Below are 19,288 nucleotides of genomic sequence, written 5' to 3'. Positions count from 1 at the left end.
ATGTTTCCATTGTTAATTGTGATTTCTCTTCTTTATTTGCTCCTCTTATTTATGGTTGTGTTTTTTAAAGCCGCTAATTTTATTGTTTGCATCTGGAAGCGATACTGATTTTAATTTTCACAGGGGGATTGGTACAGCTTTTCATTATGTCCCAATTAAAATGATTGTCTCCCCTCCAACAGGGAGGGGAGTGGACATACATTGTTTTTTTTTCTAATTTCTTTTATCTCCTTTCTTTCTTAACAATTGCAATTACAAACCATTCCTTTAATTCTGAGCCATTCTTCTTCAAATGTAGGATGTAGGTACTTTGCTCCAACACAACCACATGCTGATTTTCATTTTTTCGATGTTTGGCCGCCATTACGATTTGAGTGGGTTTGGCTGAACACAGGAAAAAAAAATCACACATCTTCACTTTTTGTTGATTTGTGCAGTGTGTCCATAAAGTCCTTGTGCATCTTTGAACTTTAATAACTTTTGATGTACACATGATAGAAACAAACGATAAATGGTGCATCACCAGACTCAGTAGTGTAATGGTTCGAGCATCAGTTCTGAATCTAGGAGGTCTGTGGGTCAAATCCCAGCAGAGTCATACAAAAGACTTTAAAATGGTACATGTTGCCTCCTTACTTGATGCTCAGTAGTTTAAAGGTTAAGAGCAAGAACAATCCCCATAACCTGGGATCCATGGGGGAGAAGGAAATTGCTTTTTAGGAAATGCCACGTTCGTCTGTATGTCCATGTGCGTGTGTGTGTGGCAGCTCCACCATGAGCCTTATATCATGTATAAAGCATAATTACCTCTGGCACTGAAGGTGGATGGACATCATGTGTTCACCACTCTTTGTCTGTCTGTCTGTCTGTCTGTGAGCAGGATATGTCAAAAAAGTTGTGGATGGATTTGAACGAAACTTAGTGGACAGGTTGGGTGTTGACAACAGCGAATTGATTAGATTTTGGGGAAGATCAGTATCTGGACATGAGAAATTCTCGTATCTGGATCCATTCTGAAAGTGATACTTGACTACTGAGAGATGGGGCCAAACACGATATATAGCACAATATCTCAAAAAGTTGTGGATGAGTTATGACAAAACTTGGTTGATGAGTTGGGTGGGTGAGAAGAAGAAGCTGGTTCGATTTTAATTCAGGTTCAGATGCAGTGGGACACAAAATGTAAACTGTTAAACCTGACGGAGGAATGCGCTCTTGTGAGTGCTGTTCTCGTCACCTTGCGCACGCAAAGCGAAAGGTGGGGTTAAGCAATTGGTTCAAAATTAACAAAGGATTCAAACGAAACTTGGTGGACAGGTTGAGTGTGAGACAAAGACGAAGTGATTCAATTTTGGTGAAGATCAGATCTGAATCCAGAATGTAGAATTTTTAAAGTGATTCTTCACCTTTAATAAATATTGCCAGAAACAATATATAGCACAATATCTCAAGAAGTTATGGACGGATTTGGGTGAAACTTGGTGGACAGTTTGGTTGTGAAATAAGGAGGAGTTAATTGGATTTTCGTGAAGATCTGGATCTGGACACTGGAATTTTAAAGTGATTCTTCACAATGAGAGATGGGGCCAAAACGATATAAAACGTTAAGTTTCAATAAAAAAACGGTTTCATGGTTTCAAAAAGTTATGGAGGAATTCAGACGAAACTTGGTGGACAGGTTGAGTGTGAAACAAGGATGAAGTGCTTCATTATTTCGAAAGATCGGATCTGGGGACTGGTTGGGTGTGAAACAAGGAGGAATTGGTTAGATTTTGGTGTAGATCCGGATCCAGATACTGGAATTTTAAAAGTGATACTTCACAATTTAAAGATACAGCCAAAAACGATATACCATATTTTCCAGTGTATAAACTGCATCCCTGTTTTTCACGCTCAAAAAAAAAAAATTATTCTCCATCGTTGCCTTGCTTGTTCTCCAATGCCAAATTGTCTGCCAGCTTCAAGGTTCCCAAACTCTTCTGCAGATCGGCAGATGGAGAGTTCGAAGGCTGTCGTGAATGAACGCCTTGACTTCCAGATTGGGAGAATGGACGATACTTGATGATCGGTGGATTTGCTCTTGTTTTGAACAGGCCCTGCACTGGTACTTACAAAAGTTGAACGTTCAAAATAACGTTGTTCATCGATGGTCGTAAAAGGGTGTTTTATGACCATTGATGAAAAAGGAAAACGTCTTTTCCCGTTAAATAAAGATTGAGATTATCACGTTTTACAACTCTTGGAAGAACCAGTATCAGACATGTCAGACATGTCTGGAGAAGAATGACAGGCTGAGTCAACCCCACCTGGTGTAAATTCAGCAGCTGACAAAACCTGAACTCAGAACTCAAAAATCCCAACTTAACCACTAAGCCAACACGAGACGATCAAGCATGTAAGAAATTCGGATTTAACTCGAGGACTTTTACCCGGACATAGAAAACGGACTTGTTGCGGCGTTTAAACAGATTATGTGCTTGAGGACTGGAAATGTATTTCGTATGGACAATCAAAATTGCAGTGATGTAAAAACTGACATCTATGCAGCCAATCTGAAGAATATTTATCATTATAAGTGCAGGTCATGGCTTTTTGAATACGTATATAAAGATTGATTATTTTCCATACCCACAGTGTCTATATAAAGGCTACACCCACTTTCAAAATTTTCACCTTTTGTTGCCTTCTAACCTGGAATGAAATTGCATTAAATCAGACTTTTTCTACCTTTATTTATACATCATAACCCGCAACTTCCAAGTGAAAAACAAATTTCAGAAAATTAATTAAAAATACAAAACCACAATATCTTGGTTGGATAATTGTCCACCCCCCGAAAAACAACATTTGTAAATTAGCTCAGGTGTGACCAATCACCTTCAAAATCACACACCAAGTTAATTGGTCTCCACCTGTGTTAAATTGTTGTGCTTCTGATTATTTCAGAAAAAAATCAGCTGTTCCTGTAGGTTTCCTCTGATGGGTCATGAATTTCAGAGAAAAGACTCAACCATGAGCACGAAGGAGCTTTCAATCGGCCTCCGGGATGAAGTTGTGGAAAGGCACAGATCAGAGGATGACAATATAATTATTTCAATAGCCTTGATTATCCCTTGGAGCAGGGTCAAAACAATCATTAATAAATGGAAGGCTTATGGTACCACCAAAACCCTGCTTCGATCAGGCCGTTCCTCCAAACTGGATGACCAAGCATGGAGGAGACTGATCAGAGAGGCCACCAAGAGGCCATTGGAAACTTTGAAAGAGCTACAAGCTTTTATGGCAAAGACTAGTCACTGTGTGCCTGTACGGTAGGGTGGCAAGTAGGAAGCCATTACTCAAAAAAGCCCACCTTGATTCCCATTCAAAGTCTCCAAAAAACCACTCCAGAGATTCTGAAGTCATGTGGCAAAAAGTTTTGTGGTCTGATGAAAACAAGATGGAACTTTTTGGCCTAAATGCAAAACGTTTACATTTGGAGCAAACCCAACACAGCACATCACCCACAGAACACCATCCCTATTGTGAAGCTCGGTGGTGGCAGCATCATGTTATCGGGTTGTTTCTCATCAGCAGGGAATTGGGCACTTGTCAGGATAGAAGGGAAAATGGATGGAGGATAATACAGAAAAATCCGAGAGGAAAACCTGCTCCCCTCTGCAAGAAAGCTGAAATTGTGACGGAAGTTTACCTTTCAGCATGACAATGACCCGAAGCACACAGCCAAAGCTACACTGGGGTGGCTAATGAACAAAAAGATAAATGTCCTTGAGTGGTCCAGTCAGAGCCCCGACCTAAATCCAATCGACAATCTGTAGTATGACTTGAAAATTGCTGCCCATCAACACTCCCTATGCAACTTGACTGAGCTTGAATAGTTCTGTTCAGAAGAATGGGCAAATATTGCCCAGTCAATGTGTGCAAAGTTAGCAGAGACCGATCCCAAAAGACTCAACAGCTGTAATTGCTGTCAAAGGTGCTTCCAGCAAGTATTAACTCAGGGGGACGGACACTTACCCACCCAAGATATTCTAGTTTTGTATTTTTAAATTAATTTTCTGAAATTTGTAGAATTTGTTTTTCACTTGGAAGTTGTGGGTTACGATGTGTAAATAAAGGTGGAAAAAAAAGTCTGATTTAATGCAATTTAATTCCAGGTTATAAGGCAACAAAAGGTTAACATTTTGAAAGTGGGTGCAGACTTTCTGTAGGCACTGTGCCAGTTATAGTTTGTTTCTATCATTGGCACATCAAAAGTTATAAAAAAGTTATAAAAATTCAAAGTTGTACAAGGACTATATGGACACCCTGTATTTAAGTGGACAGATATGTCATTGGGTACAAAAGTTGCTTTTTTTTTTGCACTCGTGTGAAAAAATTTAAGGTTTCTGGCTCTCCAAGACAAGAATTGGCACAAAATATACCTTACCACATCCTCTTCAAAAGAAAACCAAAAGGACATTGGTGTGGTCTCTTAACTCTTCATCTGTCAAAAGGTTTTGTGCGTTCATACGTAGATGATGATGCACCTTGAGGTGTCCTCAAAGCTTTTTTGCATACTCGGTCATGCTGACCTATTTGGGGTCTTATCTGACCTTTGACCCTGCTTTGGCTAATTAGTACACCTTGATTATTTTGGTCACTCATGTTATGGGGTAACAATACTCAGCCATCAGGTTTTTAAAATTCAATAACCTTGATGATGTGAACACTTGTTTTACATGGTGACTCAGAGAAATACTGTTTGCATTGACCAACGTTTTGTAATTTATTGTTTCACATGTTTTTTTTTATTCTGGTTTATAAAGTTTTCCATTTTAAACGGGCCAAAGGTCAAAATCTGTCACAACATTGGAATGGAGAAATTAAGCTTGCTAGTGCACTGATTTTGCAACCTGTTATTTTTTGTATACATTGTCGAGGATCATATGAGAGCTCACACACAACGCACAGCAAGGGGGGCATGAGACAAGAGGGGCGGGAGAGGGAAGAACAAAAGAGTGGGGAACAGAGACATTATGAGATCTGTGGAAGGGAGAGGGATGGGACGGGGAACACGGGGTATACAAGATGGACACTACAGGCACTCTCAGGAAGGAAAGCAGGGAATTTGAAGGAGGTGGGTTTGGGATGGATTAACGGGGTAGAAAAGATCGAGGATTTCAATGGGGGAAGATAAGATGTGGTAGTGAACAACTGTTTTGAAGGCCTGGAGTGAAGAATAGGATTGAAGAGAGTGTGGCAGTTTATTACAAAGGCGGGAAAAAGGAGTGGAAGAGTGAAGGTGAGCAGTGATTTTGGTAGTTTTACCAGAAGGGAGTTGTTGGCAGACCTTGAGCGCCCTAAGGAAATATGGGGGGGACTTATCACAGACAAAGCGGAGGGGGGGGGACACCAGAGAGGAGACGGGAGAAGACAGAAAGACCATCGACCTGCCTGCGGTGAGAGAGTGAGAAGCCCAAAGACTCAGCCTCATTGTGGGAGACACCAATGATCCTAAATGCCTTCGTTTCCACAGTGTGAAGCCAAGAAAGGTGAGAGGCAGGAGCACCAGCCCAGAGGGGGAGAGCAGTACTCCATTCGGCTGTGGACGAAAGCTTTGTTTGTGGTCAGGAGCTCAGGTGGGCCGAGGAAGGACTTTGCGTGACGGAGGATGCCCAGTCAGCGACTGGCTTTGGAGGCCAGGTTGGAAATGTGGCTTTTCCAGGAAAGATCATGGCAGATTGTGAGACCGAGAAGCTTTAATGAAAGGACTTCTTCCAGAGGATTGTTGACTAACAGCTATTTATACACCTCAACACCACGTTTGTCCAAGGAAGAAAATCCCCTTGGAGAGGGGAGATATTATTACTATCAATATTGTTTTGTGCTGGCATTAATATTATGCTATTATCATTAGTTGTGATTACTTTTGTTATTATAAGCGTCCTTGGGAAAAATGCCACGATAGGATACCGATACACCTTAACACCAATTTCTCCCAAGGTGGAACACCCCCTTAGGGAAGGAGGCAAATCAAGTCGCCACAACATTCACTGTGCGACCCTTAGTCCTCCTGTCAAGTTCGGTTGAGATTGAATAAGTAGCGACCAAATGTATTGCAGTCAGACAGACAGATACCAAATTGTGTATTTTGGTATGCTGATGAAAAGTATCCCGAACCATGAAAATCCCAACTTTCTTTGAACTCTTATTGTCAATTTTAGACACCCACGTCACCTTCACCTTCAAGCATGATCTTTAGAGGAGAGCATGTCTCGTTCGCGTTGATTGCTTCAAGTGCATCTCGGAAAAGTTTAGAACTATTGCCATGTTGACGTAGTCAATTAAATGTTTGAAAAATTAGGTTTCAGTGCCAGTTTTAAAGCAGTTTTTCTGATGCCACCATGTAAGCTGTGTCATTTTCCAAAATTACCTTTCGTATCTTGTCTGACATTGTCATCTGCCATGCAAATGACAAAGAAACCGTATTTGTCACATTAATAGCAAATGACTTTGTTGGTTCTCCTCATTCGAAATGCAAGGACGCTCCCATCAGGACGATTGTGTGATGCCTAATGAGATCTTACGTCAAGAATTCAATCATCAGGTTGACGGTCATTGCACCGATAAATGGCATTTGCTGCCTCGCAGCAAACGCTTTGATGAAAATCGTGAAACATTTATTCAAATCTTAATGGAATTATATTTTATTATTTCTAATTCGAGATCTCAAAGTGCGGTTATCACATCATGAATGTCACGTAGCTCCGAAGAGATTGCAAGGATTTGTTTTGAAGATTTGAAATGAAGAGAGGAGACAAGGCGTTGTTGTTACTCTGTGCTGTGGCAGCATGTAATCTTTCTGTCCGTTGGGCTTGCGTCCTTCCACTTGAACATCGGCAATAAGTCAATGAATTCATGTCCGATCAAAACGAACCCTCTCCTAAAGTTTGCATGGAATTGTATTCTTATTGTTGGGCTGAGTATGTTCAGAATATCTTAGGTAATAGCTCGGGATTAGCATCATATCTGAGAGTTACATGCACTCACCTCTAAGCTGTATATCCTGGGTTTGAATCTCGACCCAGTGAGCAACTGCTACCATGGTGTTTCACACATGGGCGATGGATGCATCGACGTGTGCACCGTCCATCGGGGACGCGTGTGAAGGACACCGGGGGACCCGTCTGCCAGCGTTTGTCGTTGGTGGATATGAAAGATCCTACGGTGTCCTTCGCGAACAGTGGCCGAGGTATCACCGGCACCATGGAGCAAATTCCAAATTCCTGCCCAAACTACTTAGTCGAATGGCAGGATTGGCCAGCCGGTTCGTGAAAGACTTGTGTAAAACATTTATTTTGGTAACCCCACAAAAAGGTGGGAATAATTGCTGCTGTTAAATAATCTATCTATAATTCCAGCAATCTCTGTGTGTGTCTGTCTGTCTGTCTGTCTGCGACCGCCGGTCCGATCTGATTGAAACTTGCCAGGAATATTGCCGGGGACCCGCGGATGTGCTTTTCAAGGTTTGATATTAATCGGACGAGCGGTTCCCAAGTTACGGCCATTTATATGTCGACCAATGACAGGACACGGTGCTATCACATCATGAATGACATCACAATTAATGTTTATTTATTTATTTATTTATTATTTCTTTTGCACGATTGAAACTTGCCAGGAATATTGCTGGGGACCCGCAGATGTGCCTTTTCGAGGTTTGAGAGAGAGAGAGAGAGGCTGCACATTCTGGCACTCACCTACGGGCCCGCCCCTACTCGTCTCTCTATAATTCCAGCAATCTGTGTGTGTGTCTGTATGTGTATCTGCAATCACCGTTTCTTGACAACCACTGGTCCGATCTGATTAAAACTTGCCAGGAATATTCCTGGGAACCTGAGGATGTGCCTTTTCAAGGTTTGATATTAATCGGACGAGTGGTTCCCAAGTTACGGCCATTTATCTGCCAACCAATGACGGGACAGGTGCTATGACATCATGAATGACGTCACAATGCCTCTTTTTTTGATATGATGTCACAATTGACGCTGGGACCTGAGTATGTGCCCTTTCAAAGTTTGATATCGTTCTTCTTCATCCGTTTCAGCTGTTTCCCAAGTTTTTCCCAAGTTATGGCCATTTATGATACGGTTGGTCCAATATAATTGAAACAATGCCCCAATCCAGTTTTTTTTTTGCACGTACGGCCACGCACCTACGGGCCCGCACTAGTAATATAATAATCATAATAATAATGTCTCCTGTAGTATATATAGTCGATTCACAACACAATCATTGCAAAATGTGTACTCGTCACCTCGAATATGTAATTAACAAAGATGATTCGGTTTATTCCCTTGTAGGACATACAAGTCAGATCTGCAATTTGCTCTTTGATTGTTATTTTTTTAACCAATTAAAACGTGTATTCTATCCTGAAAGAGGACATGACACTTGCTGCTTCCACCTCTGACCGTTCCTTTGTCAGTGCTCAGTGTTTGAGAATCAAGTAATAAAGTGCTGGAAGCCCACGGAGGAGCCGAGACAGATATATCAATTGCAGGACAAACATCTTGGGGGACATCATTGTACCGCCACACGAACAACGAGAACATAATGAGGCAATGGACAAATCAATATACGACATGGAAAAGGAACCTGCAGCCACAGTCTCACGAGCCAAGTGCTCGAATGGGACCAACAAACAAGAAACATGTCGATCCAAAACCGACGAATTGCTTGCAACTGGCCGACCAGTGTTCTCAGGTCCACAATAGGCACTTGATTGAGAGAAGGCCACGACCAGGTTACTCAACTCTTCAAGGTGGGAAGGTCAAACTGGTCGCTCGCTGGAGAATAGCTACAACCTACTTCCACGCAAGATGGGCAGAGTAATTAAAAAAAAAAAAATGGGGGTCTAAGGGGGTCGACGGAGGGAGTTTATGGGGGGGTCGCACCCCCTAAAGAGGTATTTGCTTTCTTCTCCAAAACCACATACACCATTCCGATGAAACTTGGCCGCAACCTTCATCACCCGTGATGTACCAAAGCTTGTTCACACCATTAAAATAAATTCCATCGGTACGTCTTTACTTTCTTCTCCGTTGCATGTTTTGTGGGTCATCCATGCCTACCAGTGGTTCCCTGGTCATGTTATCTACCAGGTGAGCGCCCAGGGGTATTGGCCCAATGTTTCCTTGCTCCTCCGAGGTGGCTCAAGGGATTGTTTTGAAACTCTGCATGACGATCCTTGACGTGGATGTGCAAAAAGCGAATGGAGTCCTTTTAAAAAACTTCCATCCAGGTGGTGAGATGATTCGTTAATTAACTCAATGTCATCTATGTGTGAACGTCCATCACATATCGTGAGATTCCATCATCTCATCGATGTTCCCTTGTTCTTTCATGTTAACCTCTTCATGTCATAAATTAACCTCTTCATCCTCTTAATTTAACCTTTTCATCCTCTTAATTTAACCTCTTCATACTCTTAACTTAACCTCTTTATCCTCATAATTTAACCTCTTCAGCCTCTTAATTTAACCTCTTCATCATAATTTAACCTTTTCATCCTCTTAATTTAACCTCTTCATCCTCATAATTTAACCTCTTCATCATAATTTAACCTCTTCTTCATAATTTGACCTTTTCATCCTCTTAATTTAACCTCTTCACCCTCTTAATTTAACCTCTTCATCCTCATAATTTAACCTATTCATCCTCATTTAACCTCTTCAGCCTCTTAATTTAACCTCTTCATCATAATTTAACCTCTTCATCCTCTTAATTTAACCTCATCATAATTTAACCTCTTCATCCTCTTAATTTAACCTCTTCATCCTCATAATTTAACCTCTTCAGCCTCTTAATTTAACCTCTTCAGCCTCTTAATTTAACCTCCTCATCCTCATAATTTAACCTCTTCAGCCTCTTAATTAAACCTCTTCATCATAATTTAACCTTTTCATCTTCTTAATTAAACCTCTTCATCCTCTTAATTTATCCTCTTCTCCCTCATAATTTAACCTCTTCATCATAATTTAACCTCTTCAACCTCATAATTTAACCTCTTCATCATAATTTTACCTTTTCATCCTCTTAATTTAACCTCTTCATCCTCATAATTTAACCTTTTCATCCTCTTAATTTAACCTCTTCATCCTCATAATTTAACCTCTTCATCCTCTTAATTTAACCTCTTCATCCTCTTAATTTAACCTCTTCATCCTCTTAATTTAACCTCTTCATCATAATTTAACCTCTTCATCCTCATAATTTAACCTCTTCATCATAATTTTACCTTTTCATCCTCTTAATTTAACCTCTTCATCCTCATAATTTAACCTTTTCATCCTCTTAATTTAACCTCTTCATCCTCATAATTTAACCTCTTCATCATAATTTAACCTCTTCACCTCTTAATTTAACCTCTTCATCCTCTTAATTTAACATCTTCATCATAATTTAACCTCTTCATCCTCTTAATTCCATTCGTTCCTCATCATGATTTAATTTAATCTTGTAATTAAGTTTCAACTTCCTGATGTCATTAATGCCCTCTTGCTTTGAAGAAAGGGGGAGGAGAGGTCAGAGCTGGGGTGGGGTGTGTGGCAGAAAGGGGACAGTCTTTTTCGTCCTTTTAAGTCCCTTTTAGTCTTTTTACGCCTCTTAAGACCCTTTCGATCCCATTTGGACTTAACACCATAGAGACACCTGGAGGACCCTACGACCATTTAGAACCCTTAGATCCTTTATAACTCTAAGACTCTTAACACTCTAAAATCTTAAGTCTGCTAAGACTTTTAAGACCACCTAAGACTCTTTAGACCCTTCAGAACCGTAAGACCCTTTTAACGTTAAGACCCTCTTATACACTTAACCCCCCCCCCGAAGATCCTTTAAGTCCCCTAAGACCTTTCAGACCCTTTATAACCTGAAGATCCCCAAGACCATGAAGACCCTTTAATACACTTAAGCCATCTAAGACCCCCAAAGACCCTTCAGAACAATAAGAGCCTTCAGACTCCTTTTATCCTTAAGACCCTAAAAACCCTAAACCTCCCAGGATCACTGCTCACCTCCACTCATTTGTTCCTCTTTTTCCCCCCCCCCCCCCCACCTGTGGAATCAACTTTCACATCCTCAGCTTTAATCTCATTCTTCCCTCCTGGTCTTCAAGACAGCTGTTCACCACCATCTCAGATCGTCCCCAAGCCAAAACGATAATCTTTTCTGCCCTCGTTAACCCCACCCAAATCCCTCCTCCTCCCAATTAAGACCCTTGAAGACCTCTCTTTATCACCTAACGCAGCCCAAATACGATTGCCCTCCATTCCTGTCCCCCCCCCCTGGACTATTCATATATGGCACTCACACCAGTATTTTAAGGATAAAATGGAGAAGGGTGAAATGAAGATATTATTCTAGTTGTCCATACTGGAACCCGTCCGTTTTAGGGTCGACCTGTCTGTCTATGAGACCTGTCTGCACAAAGAACGGTTCCAAGTCATGCCACCTTGATGTGGGGGAAGGTGTTTTGTGGCCAAAGTCTTTCACGAACCAGCTGGCCAGGCTTGACGTCCGATCGGGAGCCCATTTGTACCGGAGTTTGTAATCGATTACGAGTGCCGGTGACGGCTCGTGTACTCTACGCGAAAGATAACGTGTGATCTTTGACGTCCACCAACGACCAGCGTTGGCAGGTGAGTCCTGGAGTTCGCAAAAATGGCATTTTCAAATCCACTCGATCGGAGACGGGACAGCAGGCTTAACGTCCGTACGAGCAACTCTCCACGGGTCCACTCTGACCCCCGTTGGGGATATTGATGGAAATGAGGGAAAACTCAAGAACAAAGCAATTTGCAAAAATTCACTGCAATGTGCGCATGCGCGTTTCTGTTGAAAAAAGAACAACAAACAAAGAACAAACAAAGAACGACGACGCGCGTTGTTATGGTAACGACACCCGGACCGTCTCATTTTATCGGTCTCAAAACCCCGAGCGTCACGTCGACGTATCGCGCCTTAATAATCGTCGTTTAAACAAAACAAAATTAAAACCACGAATTGATTGCTATTTAAATTATTTTTTAAAAGTTCGTTTGATTCGAAAAGCAATTAAATTGTTCGAATAATTTCTCATCAGGATAGGCATACATCCCGTCCCCCCCCCCGACTGAGGAAGAATGGTTGGAACCGCAATGGCGACACCGGGACGTGAAGCGTCTCCTCAGTCCGAATGTGTTACGGCTTGGAAAAAGGTGTTTGCCACCGGAGTCTTAGTTCCGCCGCACACCCAAAGGCTCGTGGAAGCGAAAGATGTCACAACCGCTGGCGTTTCATCGCCTTTCCAGCTCGTCCTGGCGTCAGCGTCGGGAATTTCCTGCAGGGTACGATTGTCCGCTTCAAATATCCATCCATGCCCGTTCGCAATCGAGAGGAGGAGCTCCCTCGCTTTATGTTACCTCCTTTTGTTTTTCTTCATTCCAAACGGCGTTTACTGCGTCATGTATATAATAATACCACAGAAGGGAACACAAAACCCGAACGGAAAGTTCGACGAATGACGTGCGAGACCACGCCCTCGTTTTAAAAGTCCCCGCGTCGGACGACCACGCCTACTTTTGAGAGGTTCTTCAAGTGAAGACCACGCCCACTTCCGAGACTCCGCCCACTTAAGTCTTCACGTGAGAGGAGACGTCAGATTAAACCATTGCTTGGGGTTGGGGAGACCACGACGAAATTCGGTCTTCGAGCCTCGAGGGCGGCATATTACAATTGCATTCTCTTTAAAAAAAAAAGTGTCCGCGTGCGTTTGTGAGTGGCAACAGGTAACTATGAAGGCTTTTCAAAATATCCACTTGTCCACCCAATTTCCAACACTAATTGGTTTGCGGGCGCCAACAGTGACCACTATTTTCGTTGTGTCTGTGTCTGTTGGCTGCTCTAAGAGCATCCTCATTCTGGACATTTCCATCTGTCTGTCTGTCCGCGAAACTTTGGTCAAGCCGAGGGGGCTAAACCACTCAACCGATTCCAATGAAATTTGGTAGGTAGGACCAATATTTATGGGAATCGTGTGCTTTTGAATAAGGGACCCCGGGCCCTAGCAACGGCATAGCAACGGCCCTTTATTGTGGTCAAAAAAATCGAAAAAAAAAATCGAAAAATCGAAGCTTGGAGTTCTGTGCGCAATCTATCTAGCTCCCTTCATGCCAATTTGCAGCCCTAACAAAAAATATTTGTAGGAGGAGATAGGTTTTGGGCGAGTACATGTCGAACATTTCAGAAATGGTTAATTGCGAATATGTCTAAGAGAAAGTGTCTGATTTTGATGAAACTTGGGTGAAATGTGTACAATGTGGCTGGCATGTACACAAAAATGAATGGTTGCTATGTACATCTCCGTTGCTTAGCAACAGCTAAAATACTTTATCGTACATCGTACACTAATTGTGGACTGTACAAAAAAATCAATACCTCCGAAACTGGACCTCCGAGGGACCTGTTTTTTTTATGTGCCCAAGGAGAATGTCTTACAGCTTCATATAAAAAAAAATAAAATCTTTAGCGAATGGATAAAAGGAAATACCAGGGCTGCCACTTGTTAGAGTCTCTTTGGAAACGTGCCTGAAATTTCACAAGGTGGGTTTCTGGGCGCAAACTAAGAGGGCTGTGATAATCATATTTTATTGTGATAAATTGATTGATAGCATGTACATGAATATCGGCGAGTCGCGTCGGCCAGCTTTCCATCTCGAGCGAGCAGCCATGTCGCCCAGCGGCTTGTCTGTCTGTTTGTTTGAATGTAATGGACAGCTCTGGAGGCCAGAGGAGTCAACCGATTTTGATGAAACTTGACTGGTAGGTTCATACCAGGATGTAGTTGTATGCTTTTGAGCACCGTTGCTATGGACGCCACCGTTGCCTAGCAACGGGACTTTGACGTTTTTGAAAAAATACGAAAAATATTTTTTAATATATATTTTTTGAAAATCAAAAATCGGCTTCCGCACTTTTATGGGCACTATAATTAATCTCTTTGTCAAAAATTTTCAGTCCGATCCGTCAAAAACTGTATGACTAGTATGCAATTATATAGCGACCACCCATGTCGCCTCCCGGCTTTCTGTCTGTCTGTGACTCTCTCCAGAGCATGGCTCCGTGACATTTGATGCGATCTTGATGAAACTTGGACACAAGCTAGGTATCATGGTCGAGTTGTGTCTTTTTGTATGAGGGGCGTCTCACGCCCCTTGTGGGCGGAGCCACGCCCACTTGAACTTTTTGTTTATTTTTTTTTCTCGATTTTTTTTTCTTGCAATTTCATTTCCTGCAAGCTGTGCGTAATGTCCATAAGTACATCATATAAAAAATCCGATTTTATTTGGTCAATTTTGATGGAAGAGATATGATTTTACGGTCGGGCTTCCTCAAAAGCTTCCACTAACTCAATTGTACCTATCATGGCATTGTTCAATAATGCCTGCGAACCATCGTCGCCTCCCGGCTTTTCCGTTATTATTCTCATGACTCACAAAAGATTGTTTTTTTTTGTTTGAGCTTGCACTTGTATATGTAGCACGTAGGATAAGGACATTTGGAAACGGTGAACAAATCGCCAGAATCTTGAATTTGAACCTACGAACACACAGCATTATGAGCAACCAAGCAGGCACGATGGGAGAGGCCATTTTTTTTTTCCTGGGAAAAATATTTTCGACTCTGGCCCCCCCCCCCCCCCATGGGAATTTCCAACAGGCCACCATGTACAGTCCGAATTTCAAAGACGTCAACATATACCGATCAATTAACTTTAATTTCATAGATTACACGTCATTTTGTAATTTTGAATGCACGAATGGATTCACTAATAAAATGGGCACCTCGGTGGAGCACACACTCGACCTCCGCGGATCACACAACGCCTGATCCAGTCGAACAGATCAGGGACAATAATTTTTTTGAGATATCGTGCGATACATCATTAGTGGTCCTATATCTCTCAATGGTGAAGAATTACTTTTAAAATTCTCGTCGTCGGATCCGGATCCGGATCTTCACCAAAATCAAATGAATTCTTCCTTGTCACACAACAAACCTGTCTACCAAGTTTCATCCGAATCCGTCCGTAACTTTTTGAGATATCGTGCTCGATATTAGTTTAGTCCAATCTCTCAATGGTGAAGAATCACTTTCAAAAATTTATCAGATTTGGATCCGGATCTTCACCAAGATTGAAGCAATTCTTCCTTGTCACACACCCAACGGGTCCACCAAGTTTTGTCCGAATCCGTCCACAACTGTTTGAGATATTGTGTTTACAGACAAACAAACGGACAGACAGACATGGTTGAAAATGTAACCTCCTTCCATGAATCCCTGTGAGTTGAGATAGCTCGTTTGTGCTTAAACATAAATACTGAGCACGATTGCACTCAAATCCATTGTACTGTTCATGTTTATAACATATATCCGCAGTACAATACATACCTATCAGTATTGGATACTTCCACATTAATTAATTAATTTATTTGTTTATTTATTTTTATTAAATGTGATCTAATGTTCATGTTGGAGCTTATATACATATCATATGTTTCAGGAGCTTAAAATTAATATCACACGAAGGACAAATATATTGATATACTGTACTGTACACACATCAGTCTGTGTGTTACCATCCATCTGTCTTTAATGCTGTCTGTGTTTGATAGTTGATCGTGTATTGCCATTCTGGTCTTTTACAGGACAGTGGGCTTTAGTATCCTGCAAGTATCCTTGTTACCTCTGCCACCGAAGGTGGACGGAGGTGATTGTTTTCACCCCCCCCCCCCCCCCGTATGTCTGTCTGTCTGAGCAGGATATCTCAAAAGGTTGTGGACGGATTTGAACAAAACGAGGTGGTTGAGCTGGTTAGATGACAGGACCAATCCGATTCAATTTTGGTTCAGGTCCGGTTCCGGATCCTGCCTTTCAGTGGAATACAAAACGTGAACTGTTCATGCTAGTGGAGGTCTGCACTCCACTGACTTCCATTCTTGTTATTTGATGCAAAACACTCGCATTGCTTCGCTGTGCCACTGATTCTTCCTCCTCCGCCTGCTTGTCGAGGAACTCCCACTTATCCCTGTGGGCTGATCCTTTAACAGCTTATTCAACAACAGTCTGTCATCCTCTTTGTGTTGGCTTTGCATGTTTTCTTCCACTGCATTCAGCATTCTTGGTTTGCAAGCTTTCCTTTCCTTTACTGCCTGCCATGTATCTTGGCTGATCCACTTCTCCTGTGGCTTCTCGTTTTGCCAAGTACTTCATAAGCATGTTTTGTGTTAATGTCCTTGATGTTGTTCCCAGTCTCTTCAACATCAGCCTGCTCACCAAGCATGAGTACAGCAAATTTGTTTGATAATATTAGCTGGAATTTCTCTGGAATGTGCAGGTACTTCGGTCTTGAAATATCTGGTTTCAGATCATATTCTTTCTTCTCTTTAGAATAGTCATACAAAGAAAATGGTCACTTGCAGTATTTGCCCTTCAATAAACTTTGACATTCTGTATGGATGATCTGAACTGGCTACTGATGCAGAAATGATCAAAAAGTGTTTTTGTAATACCATCTGTGGAAGTCCACACCATGGTCTTGTCGATATTCTTTTATGAGGAAACAGAGTGGCACCAATGACCAAACATGCAATGGCAGAATTCCATCAACTGTGTACCATTGTTCATTGTTCCTATTCAGTATCGTTGTTGTGGTGATGCCCCCATAAGTCCTGCTCGAACATGCCCGTGGCACAGAGATAACCAATCAATTTCCCAGGAGCAACTCAGAAATCCCTCACATCTATGATGTTGTGCTCTTGGCGAAGTGGAGCCAGGACCATGCAGTCTTCCATAATGTGTTGTGTTGTGTGTGGGGTGACCTGGCAGAGGTTGCAGGTGTTGTTGAGTCTGTGTTTGTAGTATAAGAGCTATGGGTGGTGTCGACAGCAGAGGCCTGCAAGGTGAACATGATCGGACCTGGAGAGTAGTTGGTCTGTGTCATGGTTCCATCCATTGGGACCATACTCTGTGCAGAGCATTGGTGCTGCCTAAGCAGTCTCCTTGGCTATTGGGTACAATCCTGGACGGGTCGCCACTCTGACACAGGATACCAGCAAGCTGGTACTCATTTTGCCGACCTCGGAAGGATGACAGGCAATGTCAACCCCACCTGGTGTTAATTCAACAGCCAAGGGGGATTTGAACTCAGGATCCACGGATCCCATACCCACCACCCTAACCATTAGAAGCATACTGTGTCATGGATGGGTGTGGGTTTACTGCCCGGGATACTGTTTCGGCTGAGTTTGTTGATTGCATTTATGGCGATGTGCATGTGGATGTGTTTTTTGTAGTTTCTATTCATTGGGGAAATGTTTTGGAGGATGTCACTGTTGTGTCTTCGTGGTGTAACTTTATTGTGTTTCGGGGTCTGTGGGTAGTTGGAAATGCCTGGTGTTGGCTTGATTCTACTCTAAATTCTACAATTTTCAGAAATTTAATGAAATATACAAAACTAGAATATCTTTGTTGGATAAGTGTCCACCCCCTTGAGTTTATACTTGCTGGAAGCACCTCTGACAGCAATTACAGCTGTGAGTCTGTTAATATAGGACTCCATCAACTTTGCACACCTTGATTGGGCAATATTTACCCATTCTTCTGTACAAAACTGTTCAAGCTCAGTTAACTTGTATGAGGCGCATTGACAGACAGAAATCTTCAAGTCATGCCACAGATTTTTGATTGCATTTAGGTCAGGGCTCTGACTGGGCCATTCAAGGACATTGACTTTTGTGTTCCATAGCCACTCCAGTATAGCTTTGGCTGTGTGCTTCGGGTCATTGTCACACTGAAAGGTGAACTTTTTTCCCAATTTCAGCTTTCTTGCAGAGGGCAGCATATTTTCCTCGAGGATTTTTCTGTATTTGCTCCATCCATTTTCTCTTCTATCGTGCCAAGTGCCCCAATCTCTGCTGATGAGAAACATCCTGATAACCTGATGCTGCCACCAGCATGCTTCACAGTAGAGATGGTGATGCATTGTGTTGGTTTTGTGCCAAACATAACATTTTGCATTTAGGCCAACGAGTTCCATCTTGGTTTTTGTCAGACTACAAAATGTTTTGCTCCATGGCTTCGGAATCTCCGGAGTGGTTTTTTCCAGACCTCAAAAGGAGTCAAGGTTTGGCTTTTTTGAGTAATCGATTATTTCTTGCCACCCTGCTGCACATTCTGGACTTGTGGAGTTCTTGAGATATTTTTGCCACATGCACATAGTGACTATTCTTTGCCGTAAAGGCATGTAGCTATTTCAAAATTGCCATTGGACTCTTGGTGGCCTCTCTTATCAGTGTCCTTATTGCTTGGTCATCCAGTTTTGGAGGGACGGCTTGATCTCGGCAGGGTCTTGATGGTACCATACACATTCCACTTATTAATGAAATATTACATACAAATATTGCAATATACAAATAAAAGGCAATGTGTGTGTGTGTGTGTGTGTGTGTGTATATTTGAGTATCTGATAAATGGGGTTTCTGGGACATCCATTCAAATGAATGGGAGAAAGGGAAAAACTTTCTGACCCAAGCCCCAAAAGCTCAAAATAGGAGACTCATTTTCTCCCATTTTTTGTTTCACAGCCTACAGTTTTCATCGAAACTTCCTGAAACTTGGCGTATATATCTAAAATACCCTGTGCAGACAGTAACCATCTCTGATTTTGAAAATTCCTCCGAGAAAAAAAAGTGATGACGTCAAAATATCCCCGCTAATAGAAATCGCCTAAAAATTATCTCCGAAACTGGGCAAGCTTTTCGAATATTGTTTGCGTGAATCGAACAGGGCATGAGCAGAGATGAATTACCGCACATATGACACATCACTATGACATCATATCAATTTTTATGATGTCATTCCTATTTTTTTACATTTTTTGTTTCACAACCCAGAGTTTTCATCGGATATTCATGAAACTTGCCATGTATATGCAGAAAGCCCATGCGTAGGCAGTAACCATCTCAGATTTTGGAAATTCTTCCTAGAAAAAAAGTTGACGTCATAATATCGCGCTAATGGAAATCGCCTCAACCATTATCTTCAAAACTAGGCAAGCTGTTTGAATTTTGTTTGTGGGAATCAAGCTGGGCATTAGCACAGATAATTTATCGCAAACATGATCCAACACAATGACGTCATATTCGTTTTTATGACATCATCATTTAGAGGATGAGGATCTTAGCTCATTTGAGCTTGTTGTGAA

General features: G+C 41.9%; 1 protein-coding gene across 4 annotated transcripts in view; it reads left to right on the top strand.

Annotated features, from left to right (window-relative positions):
• Nucleotides 1-19,288, top strand: part of NPHP4 (nephrocystin 4) — a 571,934-nt gene that overhangs the window by 88,498 nt on the left and 464,148 nt on the right. For 3 of the 4 annotated variants that reach the window (XM_085876135.1, XM_085876132.1, XM_085876131.1), the window contains exon 1: nucleotides 12,161-12,371. The exons of the other annotated variant lie outside the window; for it this stretch is intronic. In XM_085876135.1, coding sequence (XP_085732261.1) covers nucleotides 12,168-12,371 — 204 coding nt within the window. In that variant the 5' untranslated portion in view covers nucleotides 12,161-12,167. Of the gene's footprint in view, nucleotides 1-12,160; nucleotides 12,372-19,288 lie in introns of those variants that run through there. 4 annotated transcript variants of the gene reach the window in all.

Source organism: Eptatretus burgeri, chromosome 4 (genome assembly GCF_056783735.1).
Source record: "Eptatretus burgeri isolate ZD-2024b chromosome 4, Ebu_testis_v1, whole genome shotgun sequence".
NCBI classification, from domain to species: domain Eukaryota; kingdom Metazoa; phylum Chordata; class Myxini; order Myxiniformes; family Myxinidae; genus Eptatretus; species Eptatretus burgeri.
Note: the sequence above shows the minus strand (reverse complement) of the source record. Positions and strands in the feature narration are given on the sequence as shown.